Here is a 23808-nt window from a genome sequence, read left to right as displayed (position 1 = left end):
GTTCATTGTTCTTCTTGGTGACCTTCAGACCTGGCTTTTTTATCTAGTTTAGATTATATGGCCCATTATTTTAGTCACACCTTTGTCTTGCCCCCGCCCCCCTTGACTTTTTGTCATTCTTACAGCCCTGTTGTCCATTTTCTCTGTACCTGCTGCACCCAAGCAGATGTGTAGAGTCATGCAATAGTATCATTTATAAACTCTTGATTAATTACCATTTCTGGGCTCTCAGTAGTGCTCAGCAGTTCTATTACATTTCTTTATTGAAGTTGTTCTACCATTTGATCAAACTTTCATTCATCTGGGCAAAACAAAACATTGAGTTCTTCATGATCCCTCTCTATCCATCACCCTTCACTTCCAAACCATAACCAAATCTTTATGATTTATCTCCTAAAAGTCTTCCAAATTAGTCTCCTTTTTTCCATTTCTGATATCTCCACGTTAGTCTAAGCAGCCGTGATCGATCTCTCACCTAGATTACTGCAACACGCTGGTCTCACCTTCTCTAAACCATTCTCCACAGCAATCAGCATATTTTTTTTCCAAAATGCATATCGGTCATTGTCAGGAAAGTTCAAGGAGGAAGGGTTAATTAAAGAAGGAATGTATCAAATGAAAATCTAAGCAAGTTACACCTTTGTTTAAAGTCCTTCCGTGGTTTCGTATTTCTATTAGGAAAAAAAATCAGACTATGGTCTGACATGGTCTAGAGGGCCCTGCATAGTCTACCTTCCTATCCAGCTTTAGCTTCCTGTCTCACCAGAACTCCCCTCAGACCAACTATACTGTCCTTTTAATTCCATGAAGCAGCATGCTTACCCCTGCAGTGGTTCTTTACATACACTGCTTCCTTTAGTTGGAACATTCCTTCCCTTAGCTCCTACTCATCTTTTTTTTTTTTTTTTAATATTTATTTATTTATTTATTTGTCCGCACTGGGTCTTAATTGCGGCATGTGGGCTCTTTTAGTTGCGGCACGCGGGATCTAGTTCCCCAACCAGGGATCGAACCCGGGCCCCCTGCATTGGGAGCACGTAGTCTTAACCACTGGACCACCAGGGAAGTCCCCTACTCATCTTTTTTTTTTTTTTCATTTTCTTTTTTCTTTTTTGCGGTACGCAGGCCTCTCACTGTTGTGGCCTCTCCCGTTGCGGAGCACAGGCTCCAGATGCGCAGGCTCAGAGGCCATGGCTCACGGGCCCAGCCGCTCCGCGGCATGTGGGATCTTCCCGGACCGGGGCACGAACCCGTATCCCCTGCATCGGCAGGCGGTCTCTCAACCACTGCACCACCAGGGAAGCCCCCTACTCATCTTTGAGGTCTCAGCTAAAATGTCACTTTCTCTCAGAAGTCTTCCCTGACTCTCTCAGTCTTTTTGTCCACCTCTTTTCTGGAATAGTGTTTCTTTCCTTCAGAGTACTTAATTTATAAATTATGTATTTGTTGGTGCGATTATGTGAGCAATGTCTGTGTGCTCCACTGGACTTTAAGCTCCATTGTCTGTGTTTGCTCACCCTTGTATCCCCACCACCTAGCACCATACCTGGCACACAGTGTGAGTTCAGTGAAGAATTGTTGAGTGAATAAACTGTGTCCATAGTGATCAGTTTCTTTCATCCTTCCTGTTATAATTGGAGACTTGGCCCACCTGCCATCCAAGGCAAATCCTTCTCCTGTGCTCTCACCACCTGTAGCATGGAGACCCTGTTCCCTCTCACCTTCTCAGGGCATCCCACTATGCTTCACCATGTTACCGAGCTCTCTTTTCATTGTGGCAAACTTCACATCATCTCCCTTTCCTCACCTCGTCACTCCTGAACTCACACCAGTCTTCCTTCATCTCCCACTGCTTCATTTAAACTTGTGTTTACCATATTACCAAAGCTACCTACCAATGAATTCATGTAATTACATCCAATAGACATGTCTTCATGTCTTCGTTGCTTGAACTGTCAGCAGCATTTGACTACTGATGATATCTTCCTTCTTAAATTAACACTTTCTCTGTGCTTTTCTGGTGAGACACTTGGTTTTCCTCAAATCTTTCTGAGCAGTCCTTCTCAGGCCCCTTTTCATTTCCCCATCTCTTGTTGATATTCTTAAGGCTCTGAAACAACCCTCTTCTTCATGATTTTTTTAGGCCACCTCATTCACACCTGGGTTTCAGTTTCCCTTTAAGGTTTTGTAATTCTTGATATTTTTACCCCAAATTTCTCTTAACTTTATGTATAAGGATATTTTATGTAAAATATATTATCTATATTATATACATGTAAAGTATATACACCTGCTCCTCCTCAGCATTCCCTATCTCAGTTCATAGGCACCACCATCTACCTAGTTACTCAATCAGGAAACCAAAGGGTCATCTTTGACCCCTCTGTCTTCACCACCGTCACAACTGTCTATCACAGAGTCTTGCACTCTACCTACAAATCACAGCTCAAATCTGTTCACATATGTTCCTCTCCACTACTGGAACCCTAATCAAAAGCATCACCATTCTGGTCTGAACCATTGCAACAGCCTCCTAACCAGGTCTTGTTCCTCTTTATTTACTGTACTGTGGCCAGAGTGGTCTTTAAGAAATATAAACCCCAATTCTGTCACTCTCGTGCTTAAGAAATCTCTAGTTATCCTCCAGTTGTCCTTAAGGATATAGTCTAGATGTCTTGTGGTTTACAGGACCCTGTGCAGTCTGGTCCCTGCTGACCTCTCCACTGAGCACTCATACTCTGTTCCTCACCCCACCCACTAGCTGTCTATTTTAATGTCGCCTGTACTTTTATCAGATTAAGATGACAGCCTCATTTTATCAGTTGCTCAGGCCCAAAACTCTGAAGTTATCCTTGACTCCGCTGCTTCTCACACCTCACATAAGATCTTTCAACACATCATTTGGCTCTATCTTCAGAATACGAGAATTCAGTTACTCCTCACCACCTTCACAGCTACCATCCTGGTTTATACCACACTCTTTTCTTGGCTGGGTCTTTGCAGTAGCCTCTCCATGTTTCCTTTCTTCCTCCCCTGCAGTTTGTTCTCTCAGAGAAGCCAAAGCACCTGTGTCTCTCATCTTTTCAGAACCCTCCAGAGCTTCTCCTCTCGTTCAGAGTAAAAACCAAAGTCCTTACTCTGACCTACTAGGCCTTGCGTGATCTGGACCCATTACCTTGCTGACTTTATCTCCTCTTCCTTTTCCCTCACTCTGCTCCAGCCGTTTCTTCTCTTGTGTGCCTCTGGCCTGCCTTACAGTTTTACTGCATCCTCATCAACTTGGAATGAATTATAGATAAAGCTTTAGTGTTATTATACAGCTCAGCAGAAAAATGTGAGTTTTTCTTTTTTTAGTCATGACAAAGTAAAACATAGTAGTCTCTTTTACTCTGCCAGGTGGAAGGAAAGAGAGACATGGGCATTTTCAGGGAGTGTGCAAAGGCAGAGAGAAATGAGCTTGGTGTGTTCATGAGACTATGAGAAAACCACTTGAACAGAATAAGGTTGCAGATAACTCTGACAGTTCAGATCACTAAGGCCTTGAAAGCTAGGCAGAGAAGTTGAAATTTAAAACAATAACTGGTTAGGAAGCAGGGCTGCTAAGTGACATGATAAAAAGTCTTACTTAAGAAGGAAAATAATGATACTACCTTCTAGTGAGTAGAGGACAGGAATGCTGCTAAACATCGTACAGTCCATACAACACCAAAGAACTTTCTAGAGTGGCGATGGGAATGGAGAGATGAGAATGTTTCACAGGAAAAATGGCTTGTCGACCTGGTGAATCACTGCATATATAAAATGCAAAAAAAGGTAAAAATTGAATGCCACTCTAAGCCTAAGTAACTGATAAAAGTTGTGGGAGAAGACTAATCTAGACAGGAGAAAGTACGTTGAGTTTGAAGTACACTCATGGCCTCAGAACATATTGAGGATGTGTTGTCACGTGGTCTACAAGCACAGTGAGCAGAAGTGATCTTAATTTGCATCATAAAAAGTTTGACTTAACTATAGCCATAGCCTCACCCCCAGCTGAGCCATCAAAGAACCAGACGTGGATGTGGGGCTCCGAAGGTGAAGGCAAGAAACTAACCAATTTGGAGTCCTTTTAAAAAATGTCTGGTTTGGGGAGGAGAGGGAAGGGCTTATAATAATTGTATCTTTTGAAAATAAGAAAGGGTCAAAATAAATTTCTTTTACAGTTTTATTCCAAATTGATTGTGGCATATCCTTCATATATACAGACACACATGTGAAGTAATTTGAATATGTATTATATACAATATTTATATATATATAAATTTAATTGTAAAACACTTGCTACTTTCAGACCATACATATGAATCTCTTTTTCTCACATTTCATTTGCTAGCACTTCAGTAGGTCTACTTTGCAGCCTTAGCTGATGCCTATCATCGTGACCCTTTGGCATTATACTCTTGAAATATTTTCTTGGTTCCTGAAGGAAATATGAAGTTATATTCAATATATTTATTTTGGCATATTCAGAATTACAGAATCTTGGAGACGGATGAGATATTATACCTCATCGAGTCCAATGGGCCATCCAGTGTTTGATTCCCCCCGTGTTAGGCTCTAGGGCTGCTGTAACAAATTACCACAGACTTGGTGACTTAAAGTAGCAGAAATTTATTCTCTCATAGTCTGGAGGCCAGAAGTCCAAAATCACGGTGTCACGAAAGCTCTAGGGGAGATTCTTTCCTTGCCGCTTCTGCTGGCTCCAGGCATTCCTTGGCTTGTGGCTGTGTAACTCGAATCTCTGCTTCCATCTTCAGGTGACCTTCTCCTCTTCTCTGTGTCTCTCTGTGTCCTTATAAGGACACTTAACTGGAGTTAGGGCCCAACCGGATATTCAAGGATATTCTAATCTCAAGATTCTTACCCTTTTCCCAAATAATGTTGCATTCACAGGTCCTGGGTTTCCAGATGTGGACATATGTTTCAGGAGGACCACCATTCAGCCCACTAGACCCCTGAATGCATGGGGGTTTTTTGTTTATTGTTTTTGTTTTCATAGATGTAGTTTTTCGTTTTTTTGTTTTGTTTTGTTGGGGTTTTTTTTGTCACACAAAGAGGGAGAGAGGAAGTGATGGGACGGGGCCCAGTGTTGTCCCCCAGAACAGCTTCTGAGGCAAAGGTTCATCTGGATTCATTTTGAAAAGGCAATTTTGGGGTCCGTGTTTCAGGAAATTCTCCAGGCTGTCAGTCTTAGTGCAAACAGCTTAAAATAAAAACCTCCCTTCTGTTCACCACACAGGGATCTAACACAAAATGCAAAACAGACCTGTTTGGAAAATGCCTGACCTTAAAACAAGAGTGAGGCCTTTAAAGATGCATTACATACAGAATCTTCCAGGAATCAAGTCTGCTGCGACTTCACAAAACCAGAAGCACAGAGTAACATTTCCAACTGTAGAACTCCAGGCTCACAAAAAAAGAGGAGGATCACAGATGACAGGCAGGGGGTCCTACCCGGACACCTGCCTCTTCCTTTTGTTCTGAACAGACTCATAAACTGGAGCATAGAAAAGCGGCCTCGGGGGTGGGAGCATATGCTCGGTGGTCGCGGCTCAGTCTCTGGGGAACAGAAGGGCGGCTCACTGTTTGCCCGGTCTCCTTTCTGGCTGATCTCTGCTGGTCCCTGGGATCCCTCCTCGCCCAGCACCCCCCGTGCCATGGCCCTTCTGTTGCTTCTGCTGCTGCAGGCCACCACGGCCACGGCCCTTGGCCGCCACCTCCTCCTTGACCGTGTCGATGATCTCATCGGGGATGCGCAGGTACTTGATGGTGCTGCCGCGGATGTAGCACTCGGGCATCAGCCAGAAATTGTCCCTGTCCCTGGACTTGCAGATCACCTCACGCAAGTTGATGTTCATCCAGTTGTCGCAGCTCACCAGATGCCTATTGTACACCTCCCCGTTTTCGAGCTCCACCAACAGTGGGTGATTCTGAGCCGTTTTCAGCAGCCACAAGTGAAGCATGGTGCCATTGGGGACCAGGCTCCCCGGCCACTTCCACCACATCCGCCACAGCTCACCGCATGGTTATTATTGGTTGACCGGCCTCTGCTTAGCTTCCTCTACTCAAGATCTTTTGGATTTTGCCTAATTCTGTGGTGACATCAACTTTCCTGTAACTTTTTGCCATCAACTTTGGGTTTTCCTGCTTGAAGCCATGAGAACAAAACCAGCTTTTCTTCTCTCTGAAAGTCCTTCCTTTGTTGTCCATGAGACTTCTGCCCTCCAGGCTAAACACCTGTGGTTCCGTCAACCATTTCTCTCAAAACTATGGCTCCCATTCTTCTATTCATCCTGGGTGTTCTTCTCTAAAGGACCCAGTGACAATAGAAAGAATACTGAGTATATAACTGAAGACCTAATGCTGAGGTATCATATCTTTTCCACTAAGTAGGTGACCAAGGCAAGTTAGTTTCTTTTAAATAACAAAAGCACTGGACCACTCTTCTTCACTGCATGCTTTTTATAGTCAAATGAGATTATTACAAAATCTATAAGAAACATAACCTATAAGAAAGGTTCCAGGGCTTCCCTGGTGGCGCAGTGGTTGAGAGTCTGCCTGCCGATGCAGGGGACACGGGTTCGTGCCCCGGTCCGGGAAGATTCCACATGCCGTGGAGCAGCTAGGCCCGTGAGCCATGGCCGCTGGGCCTGTGCGTCCGGAGCCTGTGCTCCACAATGGGAGAGGCCACAGCAGTGAGAGGCCCGCATATGACAAAAAAAAAAAAAGAAAGGTTCCAGTTATTTATCTGTATGCTTCTAAAAAGAAATATTAACTCCCAGAACTAAACATAGATCTGACAGTATCATCTGACCCAGTACTAAGTATTGATAGTTGTTACTAGCACGTTCCCTGGTTATCTGCTCTCTCTCTGTTAATACAGCCTGGGATTACATTGGCTTTTTGGTACTCATGTCATAATTCTTTAATCACACCGAAATTACTAGGTACTAAAGAGCTCCAAACCATCTTCACAGATAATCTATTTATCGCTTTCTAATTCATTGACTTTTACCAGGTAGAGTCAGTGAATTTTTCAAACAACTTGGAAATGTAATTTAATTTGGAAAAGAATTTAATATTGCTCATTTTAATTGCATTTTCTGTAAAAGTATAATAATAGGAAATGTATAGTTATTCCTCTAGTTATTTAATCTAATACTCCCTTAAATTAATTCTATTTATGGTGCTAAGGACATTTTTCTGGTTGTACTTGAATGACCACATTCTTACCTAAACCTTCTGAAGTCTGCTAATGAGATTCTGTATGTATATTAAGATGCCTTTGATTTGTATCTTATGTCCTGATGGTAATAGGTTTTACCCTTTTAGATGGATTTCATTTTTCTAGATTGCTTAGTAGATCTATAAATCCATGTACTTTCGCAGAGTAAGATGACTGTGTAATGGTTAGAAACTATTATACTGTTCAACTTGACATGACCCCTTAAGAATTTGAAAGCAATATAAGATGTGAACTCTGTCCTAATATTTGATCTGTCTTAAAGTTTCCCTATTTGAACCTTTGGCTCTAACCACTCTTTAGATTTGTTTTAATGGTACAAACACACCTTGGGGCTCTTTCTTTCTATAAAGAAGTCCCAATGAAGTAATAAAGTCAGTGTCATAAGATCCATTCATCAGGATTCAGAGGCTTGGTTTTCAATGTATGCTTATTTCAGTTTACTTTTCCAACATTTGAAACAGTTTCTGCATTTATAACTTGGAAGTGGAGATATTTGTGAGTTTGGAGAGCTATGCAGATAGTCTACATGTAATGGTTTATAGTATAACAAGTATACAGCATAGAGCTTTAGGACTCTAGTAAATTTCTTCATAATTGCCCCTTTGCTGATATATCCTTTCAGTTAGGTAGTTTCTTTGCAGGCTACCCCATACAAGTTTGAAGGATTCCCAGATACCCTGTAAAAGCCTGGTGTGTTACACTTTGCTTATCCCGAATTTGCTTTGCTGTCATTTTTAATGCATCTCAATTTAGGGCCAAACCGTATGTCCTAGTTTATTTTTTATAGCTTCAATTAAATACAAAGCTATATCTTCTTGATGGGTGTATGAAGCATTTGGTGTTCCACTGTAGAGAATACAGACAGATCATGACCTTGCTCGCTCCCCAGTGCCTGTAATTTTACAGTACGACAAATTTACCTTTTGGACATTATGTAATCAGCAACTCGAGAATTTAATATAAAGCTTTAAATTCTGTTTCCTTTCTTTCATTTTCCCTAGAAAACAGTATCCTCCAAGCATTATGGAATTTATCTTTTCCTCAGACAATTAAAACACAATTGAAATTAAGAATATCCAGTAATTGTCACCTACCATTTATTTCTGTAAGGTTATGTTATTCTTAAGAATAGTCAGATATTGCAAAACTAAGGAAAGTAAAGTTTCTTCTTGACCCTGTCTAAGTTGTGATTGATCTGTTTGTAGAGAAATCTGTTGCAGAGGCCAAAATGAATGCTTGGTCTTAAGAATCAGGGGAAAGTTTGACTAGAACATAGATATACTGTAACCTTTTCTTCTTCATTTGCAGGAGTAGGAAAAGGGAAATAGTGAAGGAAACTTACTCCCTAAAATAACTCATCACTTTTATAAAGATCTACAGATCTCATGCCTTTGTTGCTTCAGTGAATCAGGTTAAAATGGAAAGTATTATGAGAACTCTATGGCATGAGTACATCGGCTTGGAGAAGTAACATCCAAATAGCCACCCCTGCAAATGTGAATGAAATTTTTGATGAATTTTTGCTCATTGGTGCTGTGGATTTGACTAGCCACCTCAGAAGCAACAGAAACCTTAGATATCGCTTTCATGTCTGATATTTTTCTTAATCTTTCTGTCCCTTTTAGTAGAAGTTGAGATGTCAGGTCCAAAGTATTAGAGGAAAAAAATTCTAGGATCTTAATCTCAGGGTGGTAGGTTTATGATATATAAATATGAGACATAGTGGCCTCAACTCCTTGAGGATAGTGGGTCACTTTCTTATATATTTGTCCCTTATTGCATGACCTATTCAATTTTTTCTTCGAAACAAAGCAGCCATCATTCTGATTTGACTAATGTTATGAAGATATTAAGATAATAGGTTACAATGACTATATAAGTGACTTAGTCCAAGTCTTCAGATGTTTATGCTGTATGCAGGAAACTGTATGCAGGAAACTTTTCTGGAAAGTTTTCCTGTATGCAGGAAACTTCTGCCTTAGTCAACAACTTGGAGGTTGTTTTACTCAAGTTTTTGAAAACTTCTGACCCTACTTTACCTTTTTTAGGTTTCCATTATACCCAAAAGGAGGGGAGAAGTTGCAGTTTGATTACGGTGTCTATCTTCTGAACAAAAATATAGCACAGGTAAGTAACTCCTCTTTACTCCCCTCCTACTTCCCACATGCAGCCTACTTCCTTGGATCTCTAACCCTCTATGAATAAGTACTACAGTTGACTCCCATTTAACTAGCTACAGTGATGATGCAAAGTTCTTTTTTGGCCACAGTCCTTTTCTGTGCCATTATAAATACCACAAAGAAGCAATGTGTACAAATTGCAATCCTCCGGCTAAACTCAGAAGCCATTTACTGAATTGTTACCTGCTAGTAGACTGTACTTGAACGTGTGGGCTTTCTAACCTCTTGCCTCTACAGCTTGACTGATAATAGCGTTCTTCTCACACAGCTTTCTTCTCTTAGACCACTTCTGGGGGCTCATTTTGATTGGGAGTTGTTTACGGAGTAAAGGTTTACTGACTTTGGCAAGTCCCTACTAGTCTCCTCATCTATTATCCAGGGCCCCAAAGAAAAGACCAAGCACATGGTCCTTCCAACCCAGCTTGGATTTTTGTGGCTCTCCCAACATCACACCAGTTCGTATCTCACTTAATGCCTTTCCACATGCCATAGAAAGGTAATCAGATGCTTGGGTTTGCATTTTCCTGAAAGAAATATATAGCATTTCCTTAGCTCCCTTGGCTATACTTCAAGAGGTAGACATGCCATAAATTTTCTAGTTGTAAAGGAAGATCAGCTTCAGTGCCTTGTTTTTATTTGGACATCCTTCCAATTGGAATATCACATGGACAAGATCCCACTGTTTGGCTGTTATTTAGTGACATTATCATCTGTATCCTCAGACCTTTCCTTTTTATAGAAGCAATAAGGTTTGTGATGCTTTTGTTTTTATGAGCCTGAGTTGCCTTTTATCCGTATGATTCTGAAGACTCACTGAACAATTCCCATATTCATTTCTGATGGATCTAGAATAATTCATCCATATGGTGTCATCTTTGCCTTTCTTCCTCTCATCTAATCTCAGTTTAATGTTTTTTTAAAAATTGGTTTTTATTAAGACTCTTATACTTTTCTGATACTGGATCAAATTTCTAGTTTGCAGTCCTCGATTAATCATTTGCTTATAACCTCACACTCATACTGCTTTTATTGTTACTGCCATCCAGCTCATGTTCTTCATTCCAGGCAAGCAGCCTTGCTCACAGCCTCTGGCCCATGACTCATCTTTCCATGTGCCATTCTTCCCACAACTGATGCTTTCCATCCCTCCATTTTTGGCAGAAGAGTATCTCAGTCTAGGAAACAGGACCTTAATTTCAAGGCTGGCTAGCTCACATTACTGATCACAGATGTCATACCATAGAAAAGGTAGTACTTAAACAGAAATGGTCAAGAAGGGGCCAGACTAAGGATATATTAAGGGAGAAGAGTTCTAAGTAAATTAGAGAGTACCTCCAGTGAAGTCAGCCAAGGTGGAAAAGAGTACATGGAAACTGGGGTCCAGAGTCTGGGAGTCAGGATGTCAGGAAGGTTGGCCTCATTTAGTAGAACTAAGTTCTGATCCGAGTTCAGAGATTCTTCTCTCTTTGCCCTATTTTCTGTTTCTTGCTTTAGACATATAAGGCCTAAGATCAGAAGTCTGTTGGAAGTTTCCAGGTGAAACCTACTCCTAATTAAGGCTAGGGCTGAAATCCCTGGATTTCCTCATAAATCCCAGCTTCAAACACACACGTGCACACACACACACACTTAATTCTTTCTTCTCGGGGCCCAATTAGGAATGGCAAAGTATGGTATAAAGGGGTGCTAAGAATAGCCCAGCTTGCTTTGAGAACAAGACCAACAGGGAGGCTGACTACGTGCAGTGGAAAATTTGGGACAGCCAGCCCTTCACACCAGACTCAGCTCTAGCCCTATTTGGTCCTCATTTTAGAGCACTTCCCAGGTAGCTTCTGATTTTATTCTTAACTGAACCAAGGCCACGAGTATGCGGAACTAGTTTTATTCATCTGTTTAAAAAATGGATTACTTCTAGTAATTTTGTATCCTCTGAAACTTTATACTCTTTGAAATTGAGAGATTACATTTGTGTGTGTGTTTAATGGGTTAACCACTCTAACTCCATAGGGAGCAAGTATCTTGCTCTCTAGTGTTTTTTCATCACTGTGATGACAGTTTTAAAAGGAGATGACAGGGCTTCCCTGGTGGCGTAGTGGTTGAGAGTCCGCCTGCTGTTGCAGGGGACACGGGTTCGTGCCCCGGTCCGGGAAAATCCCACATGCCACGGAGCGGCTGGGCCCGTGAGCCATGGCCACTGAGCCTGCGCGTCCGGAGCCTGTGCTCCGCAATGGGAGAGGCCACAGCAGTGAGAGGCCCGCATACTGCAAAAAAAAAAAAAAAAGGAGATGACAATAAACTTCTTATAAACAGACTTTCTTAGGTTTCAGGGTTCATTCAGAAAGCTTCTTCTGAGCATTTGGAAAGAAACTTTTGGCAAATTTGTGACCTTCAACTTTTTTCACTTTAACTCCATTTTGTCTTTAGCCTTACTACCATCACTTTCTTACATTTCAACTTATAACAAACCAAAGAACCATTAATTATTATGGCTCCTAACCAGGTATTATATTAATAAGATATTTCCAACTTGTGAAGGTTTATTTTTATATACATATATACCAATACATGTTGTCAAAGGGGAGTTTGTCTTCTCAGTCAGTCCCATTTAGACTCTAGAGATGTGAACAAATCATACGATTAAAATGGTCCCACCTCAGTAATTTATAAGCCATGTTAGTGGAGGTGGATGAAAGCATTGGCATGTGTTAAAGAGCCAGAGAAAAAGGAGTGAAGTCATTTAATACTGCATCCATAACTTGGTTGAGGATTTGAATAGTCAATAGGACCTTTCATCACAGCCAGAAATAGTAGTAAAATCACTTTTTTGGTAGAGGAAATGACAGAATATAGTAATATTTGTTACTTCAGTATTTGGGATCAGTCCAGCTCAAGTTTTGAAAGCACAAGCTTAGAAAGACAGGCCTTCAAGTAGAAATCCTCAAGTGTTGTTTGAAGAGCTGAGAGGGTTGGTAAGGTCTGCTTGCCCTCTTCCTGTCACTATTGTCTAAAGGGGTGTGTGTGCTGGGTTGGGTATTGAAAGTGAATAAAGCAAAATGCCTTGTTCTTAGCATCATTTACTAATATTTTTCAAGTGCCAGTCCCTTTGGCTGGAAATAGTCTTCCCTGTTGGCAACCTGCAACACTATAGGAATGGGCCTGGTAAAATTCAGGTACAGTGTAATTAATGCTGATTTAAGAAACCAACTCCTGCCATAATTGTCAGTAAGTGTATAAGGACATTATATTAGTATTTGTGTATAGCACAGTAGTTTGCTTTTAGTTCCTAGAGCATAAAAAGTAGTCAATCAAAAATTATAATACTTTTACCTTATGTTTGTGGAAAGCTTTATAGTTTAGGATATATATACATATATATCCATGTGACCCTCATAATCACCCTGCAAAGTGAAAAGGGCAGCATTTGATCCAGCATTTCCACTTTGGGTATTTGTCCAAAGGAAATGAAAACACTAACTTGAAGAGATACCTGTACCCCCCATGCTTATTGCAGCATTATTTAAAATAGCCAAGACATGGAAATAACCTAAGTGTCCATCAATGGATGAATAGATAAAGAAAATGTGGTGTGTGTACGTGTGTGTACATACACACACACACACACACACACACAGTAGAATATTATTCAGCCATGAAAAGAAGGAAGTCCTGGCATTTGCAACAACATGTGGATGGACCTTGAGGGCATTATGCTAAGTGAATTAAATACCATATGATCTCACTCATGTGGAATCTAAGTTAAAAAAAAAAAAACCCAAACTCATAGATAAAAAGAACATATTGGTGGTTATCACAGGTGGGGGTAGAGGGTGGTAGAAATGGATGAAGGTTGTCAAAAGCTACCAACTTACAGTTATAAAATAAGTAAGTCCTGGAGATATAATGTACAGCATGTTGACTACAGTTAATACCATATTGTATATTCAAAAGTTGCTGAGAGTGTATATCTTAACAGTTTTCACCACGAGAAAAAAAAAGTTTGTAACTGTGTGTGGTGATGGATGTTGACTTATCGTGGTGATTATTTCACAATATATACATACATTGAATCATTATGTTGTATACCTGAAACTAATATAATGTTATATTTTGCAGTATATTATGGGAGATGAACTAATGGATTGAATGTGGGAGATGGAGGAAAAGGAGTAATCAAGAATGACTCCTAGGTTTTGTGTATGAGCAACTGGATGTATGAAAATGCTGTTTATTGAGATGGGGAAAGGTCCAAGAGACGGGGGTTGGGAGAACCAAAAGTTCTGCTTTGGAAATGTTAAGCTTGAGTTGCCTTTTAGAAATCCAAAGCCGAGTCGTCAAGTAAGCAACAGAATATATGGGTCTGGAACTCAGGGTGGGAGGTCAGTTACTAGAGGTACAAATTTGGTAGTCATCAATATAAAGATGATGTTTAAATCCATGGAACCAGGTGCGATCAACCAGGAAGAGAGTGCAGAGCTAGCCAGAGCAGAGAGAGACAGATGCAGACAGAAACATGCCATGGGATCTAGCCCTGGGAAATCACGTTTAGATGTTGGATAGAGGAGGATGAACCAGCAAAGACTGTGAGGAATGGCCAGTTGGGTACAGAGAAAACCAGGAGAAAGTAATAATTTGGAAATTAAGAGAAGTAAATTTCTGGAAGGAAAGAGTAATCAACTGAATATGTGAACTCTGTCAGATGAAGTATCCAGTGGACTTGGGAACATGGAAGTCATTACGAGCTGTTTCAGTAGAGCAGCAGGTGTGTTGAAGAGAGAATAGGAAGTGAGGAAGTGCCATTGATTATAGACAGCCCTTCTGAGGTGTTTTTTGTGCAGTGAGATAGACATGTGGGTTCATAACTGGAAAAGACTGTAGGTTTAAGGGAGGTCTTTTGGGTTTTTTTGTTTTTTGTTTTTTATTTGTTTTGTGGGGATGTGGAACCTTTTTTGTGTGTTTTATTTTTTAAGATGGGAAATATCAGGGCAGGTTTATATGCTGATGAGAGTGATCAAATGAAGAGAGCAATTGCTAATACAAGGTAAAGAAGGGATACTTGAAGGAGTAAAGTCTTAGGGAGAGGGAAAGGGAATTGTTTTCAGAACATGAGTTTGTTGACCTAAGATCGAAAAAGGGGCACTTTCAGCAAACTCATAGTTTCAAAACAAAACAAAAAGACAAAAACCAGTTTAACTTAAGAATGTCCTTGGGACTTTCCTGGTGGCGCAGTGGTTAAGAATCCGCCTGCCAATGCAGGAAACATGGGTTCGATCCCTGGTCCGGGAAGATCCCACATGCCGCGGAGCAACTAAGCCTGTGCACCACAACTACTGAGCCTGCCCTCTAGACCCCATGAGCCACAACTACTGAGCCCGCACACCACAACTACTGAGCCCACACACTGCAACTACTGAACTACACCACAATGAAGAGTAGCCCCTGCTCACCACAGCTAGAGAAAGACCATGTGCGGCAGCGAAGACCCAACGCAGCAAAAAAAAAAAAAAAAGAATGTCCTTGATGAAGCAGTAAAATTTATTAAGTATATTAAATGTTGACCCTTGACTACATATTTTTTTAATATTCTGTGTGATGGAAAGGGAAACAGGCATAAAGCACTTGTGCAATTGAGTTGCTAACTAAACCAGCTGATATTTTTCATGGAGCACCATCTTGAAAGATTGACTCACACACAGCCAACTACACAGACTTAGGTATTTGGCAGACATTTTTTGCAAAAATGAATGAAGTGAGCCTCTTAAAGGAAATCAACTGATGATGAGATTCAAGATTTTGAATGACAGTATCAGTAGTATGTCGGAAAACTTGCATTTGCCACCATGACCTTGACAGCTTCCCATTTCTTACAGGTGTTTTTGATGAAGTTGGTAGTGATATTTAACAAATGAGATTAATATATTTTATAATGAATGTGTCAGCATTTAAACTGTATATAACTCAGTGAGCCAGTATTTTCAAAATGACCAATGTATGTTGCTATGAAGTCATGTACAGCTAAAGATCTCTTCAAAGTGCAAAAACCCCAATGGATTTTTTTATATATATATAAATTTATTTTACTTATTTTTATTTTTAGCTGCGTTGGGTCTTCGTTGCTGCACGCAGGCTCTCTCTAGTTGCGGCGAGTCAGGGCTACTCTTTGTTGCGGTGCGCAGGCTTCTCATTGTTGTGGCTTCTCATTGGGAGCACGGGCTCTAGGCGCGCGGGCTTCAGTAGTTGTGGCATGGGGCTCAGTAGTTGTGGCTTGTGGGCTCTAGAGTGCAGGCTCAGTAGTTGTGGTGCGTGGGCTTAGTTGCTCCGCGGCATGTGGGATCTTCCCAGACCAGGGCTCGAACCTGTTTCTCCTGCATTGGCAGGCAGATTCTTAACCACAGCACCACAAGGGAAGCCCACCCCAATGGATTTTAATGTAACAGCTGTAAAAAATATATCGAAATGGCTTCAGATTCTACATTGCTACTAACCTTTAAGAAGCTACTACTTGTTAAATTTGTAGGTAGTATCAGAGAAGAATATCTACAATTATCTGAAAAAGACTATTAAAATACTCCTTTCTTTCCCAATTACATTTTCTCATGAAACAACATGTGGTAACAAAATGAATGCAGAAGAATATATGAGAATCCAGCTGTCTTCTATTAAGGCAGGCATTGCAAAAGACTTGCAAAAATGTAAAACAATGTCGCTCATCTCACTAAATTTCTTTTTTTGAAAATATGCTTGTTTTTCATTAAAAATGTTATTTATATTAACAAGTAATAGATTTCTATTATTATTTTAAAGTGAATTAGTAAATACTTAAAAGCTTTTTCAGTTTCATATTTGTATATGCCCTACATAAACAAAAGCTTTTTGGGGTCCTCAATTTTAAGAGAGTAAAGGGATCTTGAGACCAAAAAGTTTGAGAACCACCATCCTAGAGAATGTAGTCACCCAGCTTTCCTATAAAACACCTCAACTGCTCATAGTCTGATAAACCAAGACACATGTGTCACTTCTCCAAATGTGGAAACATTATATAAGAGACCTACAAATTTGAATTCTGGTAGTACTGTGCAATACAAATCATCAGACCAGCAGCTATCAGTGGATTCTTCCCTATTGCTTTTGAGTTTTCTTGAGCCAGGCTTCTCTACTTTCTTGAAAGTTCAGGGACTTAAGAGTAATACTTTGAGGGTGTAGTTTACAAATATTAATGATGATTTAAATTTGTATTGAACTTAATGGCTTTTGGTATACTCATGCTTCTGTATCTCATTTCATACCTTGTGAAGTACGTTGACCAGGTCTATCTTTAGTTAAGAGACTGAGTTGCTGCTATGCTAACTTCTCGAGGATGACGAAGCTATTAAATGACAAACAGAATTCAAGATCAAATCTTCTGAGGTCAGATCCAGCTATATCCCACTTTGTTTCTTCTTTTTTTTTTCTTTTTTAATGTGGGCCTTATTACAATCCTATGAGGTGGATAAGGCACAGACATCTGCCTTTTTACATATGAGACCCCTGAGATCAGGAATTAAGTAGAACTAGGATTAGATCCTGGAGATTTCATGACCTCTCTTCTTTTTACTCTATTACCTCTCTTTTTTCTCAATTTACTTTAAGACTTCATAGAAAGTAACAGTACCTTCTCCTTCCAAAAACAGTTGGAAACTTCTGTTCTGCCAGGGACATGGTCTTTCTGTAAAACTTGACTACTCATGGGGCCCACAGTGCACAGCTATTTAGAAGGGATCAATGCCAGTTTACACCCAGCAGCTTAAATTCATGTCTATTTCTTTAACATACAGTTCAATATATATGACACACGAGGAGAAAATGCATTTTTATTTTCTTAATTCTTCTTGAAATCAAGAATACAAATTCCGAGGGTATTTTAATAGTCAAAATGCCATCATTCCCTCCTGCTGCCTACAAAATTGCCAATAATAGAGTAGAAACTATTTTTTACAAGTCCTATATCTTAACAACAAACAAACAATTTACTGAGATATAATTCACAAACCATACAGTTCACCCACTTAAAATGTATAATTCAATGTTTTTTAAAATATATTCAACTAGTGGTACAACTATCACCCCAGTCTGCTTTAAAATATTTTCATTGCCCATAAAGAAACCCTGTACTCATTAGCAGTCACTCCCTGTTCCCCTAAGACTTCCGACCCTAAGCAGCCACCATTCCATTTCTGTTTCTATTCTGGACATTTCATGGAATAGAATAAAATATGTGGTCTTTGTGACTGGCTTCTTTCCCTTAGCATAGGTTTATGGTTCATCCATACTGTAGTATGCATCAATCATTGCTTTTTATTAACAAATCATTTTGGCAATTCAAAGATGTATATGGATATACCACATTTCATTCATCCATTCATCAGTTGATAGACACTGGATTGTTTACACTTTGGGGTCATTATGAATAATGCTGCTATGAGCATTAATGTATACATACAAGTTTTCTGTGGGGAAATGTTTTCATTACTCTTGGGTATATATTGGTATATATTGGGTTGGCCAAAGAGTTCCATCGGGTTTTTCCATAAGATGTTACGGAAAAACCCGAATGAACTCTTTGGCCAACCCAGTACTTGTGAGTGGAGTTACTGAACCATATGGTAACTATGTTTAACATTTTGAGGAATTGCCAGACTGTGTGCTAAAAGCAGTTACACCATTTTGCATTCCCACCATCGATGTATTAAAGTTCCAATTTCTGTCCTTTCTATTATAGCCTCCTACTAGATGTAAAGTGGTATCTCATTGTGGTTTTTTGTTTGTTTGTTTTTAACATCTTTATTGGAGTATAATTACTTTACAGTGCTGTGTTAGTTTCTGCTTTATAACAAAGTGAATCAGCTATACATACACATGTGTCCCCATATCTCCTCCTTCTTGCATCTCCCTCCCACCCTCCCTATCCCACCCATCTAGGTGGTCACAAAGCACCAAGCTGATCTCCCTGTGCTATGCGGCTGCTTCCCACTAGATATCTGTTTTACATTTGGTAGTGTATATATGTCCATGCCACGCTCTCACTTCGTCGCAGCTTACCCTTCCCTCTCCTTGTGTCCTCAAGTCCATTCTCTACATCTGCGTCTTTATTCCTGTCCTGCCCCTAGGTTCTTCAAAACCATTTTTTTTTTTAGATTCCATATATATGTGTTAGCATATGGTATTTGTTTTTCTCTTTCTGACTTACCTCACTTTGTATGACAGACTCTAGGTCCATCCACCTCACTACAAATAACTCAATTTTGTTTCTTTTTATGGCTGAGTAATATTCCATTGTATATATGTGCCACATCTTCTTTTTCCATTCATCTGTCAGTGGACACTTAGGTTGCTTCCATATCCTGGCTATTGTAAATAGAGCTGCAATGAACATTGTGGTACATGACTCTTTTTGAATTACGGTTTTCTCAGGGTATATGCCCACTAGTGGGATTGCTGGGTCATATGATAGTTCTAGTTTTTAGTTTTTTAAGGAACCTCCATACTGTTCTCCATAGTGGCTGTATCAATTTACATTCCCACAACAGTGCAGGAGGGTTCCCTTTTCTCCACACCCTCTCCAGCATTTATTGTTTGTAGATTTTTTCATGATGCCTATTCTGACTGGTGTGAGGTGATACCTCATTGTAGTTTTGATTTGCATTTCTCTAATGATTAGTGATGTTGAGCATCCTTTCATGTGTTTGTTGGCAATCTGTTTATCTTCTTTGGAGAAATGTATATTTAGGTCTTCTGCCCATTTTTGGATCGGGTTTTTGTTTTTTTTTTTTTTAATTTTATTTATTTATTTATTCATTCATTCATTCATTCATTTATTCATGGCTGTGTTGGGTCTTCGTTTCTGTGCGTGGGCTTTCTCCAGTTGCGGCGAGCGGGGGCCACTCACTATCGCGGCCTCTCTTGTTGCGGAGCACAAGCTCCAGACGCGCAGGCTCAGTAGTTGTGGCGCACGGGCCTAGTTGCTCCACGGCATGTGGGATCTTCCCAGACCAGGGCTCGAACCCGTGTCCCCTGCATTGGCAGGCAGACTCTCAACCACTGCGCCACCAGGGAAGCCCTGGATCGGGTTTTTTGTTTTTTTTGATATTGAGCTACATGAGCTGCTTGTATATTTGGAGATTAATCCTTTGTCAGTTGCTTCGTTTGCAAATATTTTCTCCCATTCTGAGGGTTGTCTTTTGGTCTTGTTTATGGTTTCCTTTGCTGTGCAAAAGCTTTTAGGTCCCATTTGTTTATTTTTGTTTTTATTTCCATTTCTCTAGGAGGTGGGTCAAAAAGGATCTTGCTGTGATTTATGTCATAAAGTGTTCTGCCTGTGTTTTCCTCTAAGAGTTTTATAGTGTCTGGCCTTACATTTAGGTCTTTAATCCATTTTGAGTTTATTTTTGTGTTAGGGAGTGTTCTAATTTCATTCTTTTACATGTAGCTGTCCAGTTTTCCCAGTACCACTTATTGAAGAGGCTGTCTTTTCTCCATTGTATTCTCATTGTGGTTTTGATTTGAATTTCCCTAAAGGCTAATGATGTTGAGCATCTTTTCATGTGCTTATTGGACATTTGTATATCTTCCCTGGAGAAATACCTATTCAAACCTTTGCCCATTTCTAAATTGGGTAATTTTTCTTTATTATTGAGTTGTAAGAGATCTTTATATAATCTAAACACAAGTCCCTTCTCAGATGTATGATTTGCAAATATTTTGTCCCATTCTGCAGGTTGTCTTTTCCACTCTCTTGATAGTGTCAGTTGAAACACAAAGGTTCTTGGTTTTGATGAAGTCCAGTTTTATCTACATTTTCTTTCCTTGCTTATGCTTTTGGTGTCATATCTAAGAAAGCTTAGCCCAAGTACTTTTAGGTTTTCTTCTGTGTAGTTTTAGCTTACATATTTAGGTTTGTGATTCATCTTGAATTAATTTTTTTATATAGTGTAAGGAAGGGGTCCAACTTCATTCTTTTGCATGTAGATACCCATTTAGCCCAGAAAAATTTGTTGAAAAGACTACTCATTACCCATTGAATTGTCTTGGCGCTCTTGTTGAAAATTAATTGACTATAAGTGTAAAGATTTATATCTGAACTCTAAATTCTCTTCCGTTAATATATATGTCTGTCCTTATGCTAATACCACCATATCATTTTTCTTTAAAAAATACTCTTTTCAAAAATAATACATTCCGGGCTTCCCTGGTGGCGCAGTGGTTGAGAGTCCGCCTGCCGATGCAGGGGACGCGAGTTCGTGCCCTGGTCCGGGAAGATCCCACATGCTGTGGAGCGGCTGGGCCCGTGAGCCATGGCCGCTGAGCCTGCGCGTCTGGAGCCTGTGCTCCGCAATGGGAGAGGCCACGACAGTGAGAGGCCCACGTACTGCAAAAAAAATAAAAAATAAAAAAAAATAATACATTCCAATTGTAGAAATTTTTTAAAGTACAAAAAAGATAGAAGAACAGAATTTTTAAAATAGTCTTCTAAAATTCACATACACCTTCTGGATATTCCAAACTTTTTTGTCTTTTCCTTTATAGTTGAGATAACATTATGTATACTGCTCAACTAAAAACTCTCTAAGTTAGTATTTTTAATATGTAGTATTTCATTTATGTGCATAATGTGCATATATTATCATTTATTTAACCATTCCACTAATCTTGGACATTTGTTCTTCCATGTTTTTCTTAAAAATAAGGTTTCAGTTACCATATTAGCACTAATAGGTGTTTTACATATACATATATAAATTTGTTTCTGCTCTGTAGAGTGACATTTTCAGATATAAGAGACAGTAAGGTAAATATTAAAGCACTTTATTGTGACAGAAATCCTGTCTCTTAAGTTTTTCCATGGGCTCTACATTGTTTCCACTAAATCAGTTCAGACTTAAGCTTCATACTGCTGTGGACAAAGAGGATTTTCAGTCAGGTCCTCACTTTGAAAGATGATGATGATCTCCTCTACTCAAGTATTCCTTGGTGGGCTTTTTTTCTTTTTAATAGTAGAACAATTACATTTTCGTGTATGTGTGTAATGTCAATCCACAGATATCTGAGTGAGCTGTGCAAGGCCTATGAGAGGCTGACTTTACCCCCAGGGTGTTCATACTTGGGGATAAAAAAATATGCACACGATGTAAATAGTTAACTAGTACAAGGCATGCAGTGATAACTGTCAAAGGAGAAGTTCCAGTCAAAATGCGTTTCTGGCTCTCAGCAGGGAGAGTCCCAAAGACGTGGGTGCGCATCCCACCAAGGTGATGAGCTTGGGCATGTAATACAATTCACTGCACCTCCATTCCCTTATTTCTGTAAAGGTTGGATACTCATTATAGGATTGTTGCGGGTACAATAAAAAATGAGGGTTAAGTTTGTAGCTCAGACTTTGTCTGAAGAAAGGGTACTCAGTAAATAGTAGCTGCCATTTTTTGTGCTTCATGTTGTTATTCTTGTTAGGCTCATGTGGAGAGGGAATGCTTCAATAGAAAGATACGGCACCTGAACTGGAAGTTCAAGGAAGGAAAGCATCTGGCTAGTGAGAGAGGAGGAGGAGCAGAGGTGCAAAGGAAGGGCTGTTTAAGGTATATCAAGGCCAGCCTGGCTGGACTAGGTTACCTTAACAGTGGGTATAGGAAAGACATTTTTGACTGACCACCATTAGCCCTGGCACCATACTGTTACCAGTTGTTATACTTGGAACTAAAACTGGTCTATGTGAGCTCCCTGGGCATGTTTCAGATGTTTAATAAATATTTATTGAAAGAATGAGTGGTGAATGAGTCAACCAGGGAATTGTTCTTTCCTTCTTTAAGATTGATAGTTAATGAACTTATTTCTATTTAAATATGTGTGTGTATTTAAATATATATTTAAATGCATCTTGACTTATGTCTGTTTAAATGGAGGCTTTAACTGAAGTAGAAAAATCATGTATATAGTTGTTTTTCAAAAGTTCCGTTCTGTATTTAAGGGATAACATACTACCTTTTTGAACTTGCAAGTGATTGGTTAAATGTTCTTGTATTAATTTTTTAAAGAATCGTATCAGTTATTAACCAATTTACTAAACATTTTTAATGATATATTGGCTGTGATCACTGTACTTTCAAGTGCTGAGGGTGATAAGTTAACATGGTAAAATAATTTATTTTTATGTCAGTTGGACATTTTCTCCTACTTTAAACTGAAACTAGAAATCCAATGCCAAAAATATCTTTCCAAATGAAAAATAAAACAGTTTTAACTCATATTTATATAGCTTACTTTAGGGTACAGAGATCTTTCACATATATTACCTCTTTTATCCTTTTCAAAAGCCCTAAAAGTGTTGGTATTATTATCCCCACTTTACATTTAGGTAAACTGAGACTGAATAATGAGCAAAGAAATTCAGATCCTGATCATCTCACTGTAAGTTCAGGGGACTTGCTGACTTCCTTTTATCAGTCAGAAAGAAACATTAAATAGCAGGTTTCCCTTTTGTCTGTGGCTACCTAAGAGCCAAGTAAAAATTTAGCACCTTACTTGGTTTAGCATCTTTGATAACTTCTGTCTCTTCCTTTATCCTAGTTGTTTTTAAAAATTCACTTTAGGCCTTTATTCTGCATGTTTTAATATTTTAAGCTGGCAAATTTTTTTCTTTAATTAAAGAAACAAGTTGCTTATTCAGTAATGATGCGAGCCTTTTCCGAGGCACTACTATGAGTGACATTTGTTGCTGGGAGAAAAATATTTAAAGAATGCACCTCAACTGAAATAAAATATATAATGCTTAGTTCAGAGAAGGTAGAGTATAAATTCCAACTATTTTTTATGGCTAAGCCTCATGAAATGAATTATGAGAAATAATATATATGAAAAGTGAATTTGGTCTGATTTTAGTTGGCATCAAAGGGACCAGCGTAGCTTAGGTTTAAGCTATTTAAAGAAATGAACTTCAAAAAATTGTTATATGTAAATTTGGGGGTCTAGTAGAGGAAAGCATTTTAAAATGTGCTGATTTGGGTTTCCAGGGCTGATAAAATTAGTATCCTAATTAATGTAACTTTATCAAGGGAAAGGCCAAAATCCTAGAATAAAATGAACTAAAATAAATGCGGCATAGCTGAATATTTAAGAGCAAGTACTATGGATTTAGACTACAAGGTTCAAATGCCAATTTATCACTTTAGCTGTATGATTTTGGATAAGTTAATCTCTCTGTGCTTCAGTGTCTTTATCTGTAAAACAGGGATAATAATACCTATAATTATAATCCCCATCTCTTAGAGTTGTTATAAGGATTAAATAATATTTTTAAAGCATTTAGAATAGTGCCTG

At 39.3% G+C, this 23808-nt stretch overlaps 2 protein-coding genes across 4 annotated transcripts in view; one reads left to right on the top strand and one right to left on the bottom strand.

Annotated features, from left to right (window-relative positions):
• Positions 1–23808, top strand: part of UVRAG (UV radiation resistance associated) — a 315157-nt gene that overhangs the window by 218814 nt on the left and 72535 nt on the right. For all 3 annotated transcript variants that reach the window (XM_082628358.1, XM_082628357.1, XM_082628359.1), the window contains one exon: positions 9334–9412. In XM_082628358.1, the coding sequence (XP_082484484.1) occupies positions 9334–9412 (79 nt within the window). The remainder of the gene's footprint in view (positions 1–9333; positions 9413–23808) is intronic.
• On the bottom strand, positions 5348–6597 carry LOC309808256 (U6 snRNA-associated Sm-like protein LSm4). Its single transcript, XM_082628360.1, has one exon. The coding sequence runs from the start codon at positions 6042–6044 to the stop codon at positions 5619–5621; it is 426 nt and encodes a 141-aa protein (XP_082484486.1). The 5' UTR covers positions 6045–6597; the 3' UTR covers positions 5348–5618.

This window comes from Mesoplodon mirus (assembly GCF_964341445.2).
Source record: "Mesoplodon mirus genome assembly, chromosome: 7".
Classification (NCBI taxonomy): Eukaryota; Metazoa; Chordata; class Mammalia; order Artiodactyla; family Ziphiidae; genus Mesoplodon; species Mesoplodon mirus.
This window is presented reverse-complemented; position numbering and strand designations above follow the sequence as displayed.

What these genes read in the sequence shown, in the direction of transcription:
- LOC309808256 (XM_082628360.1), bottom strand. Translation starts at nt 6,044, where the DNA reads ATGTGGTGGAAGTGGCCGGGGAGCCTGGTCCCCAATGGCACCATGCTT.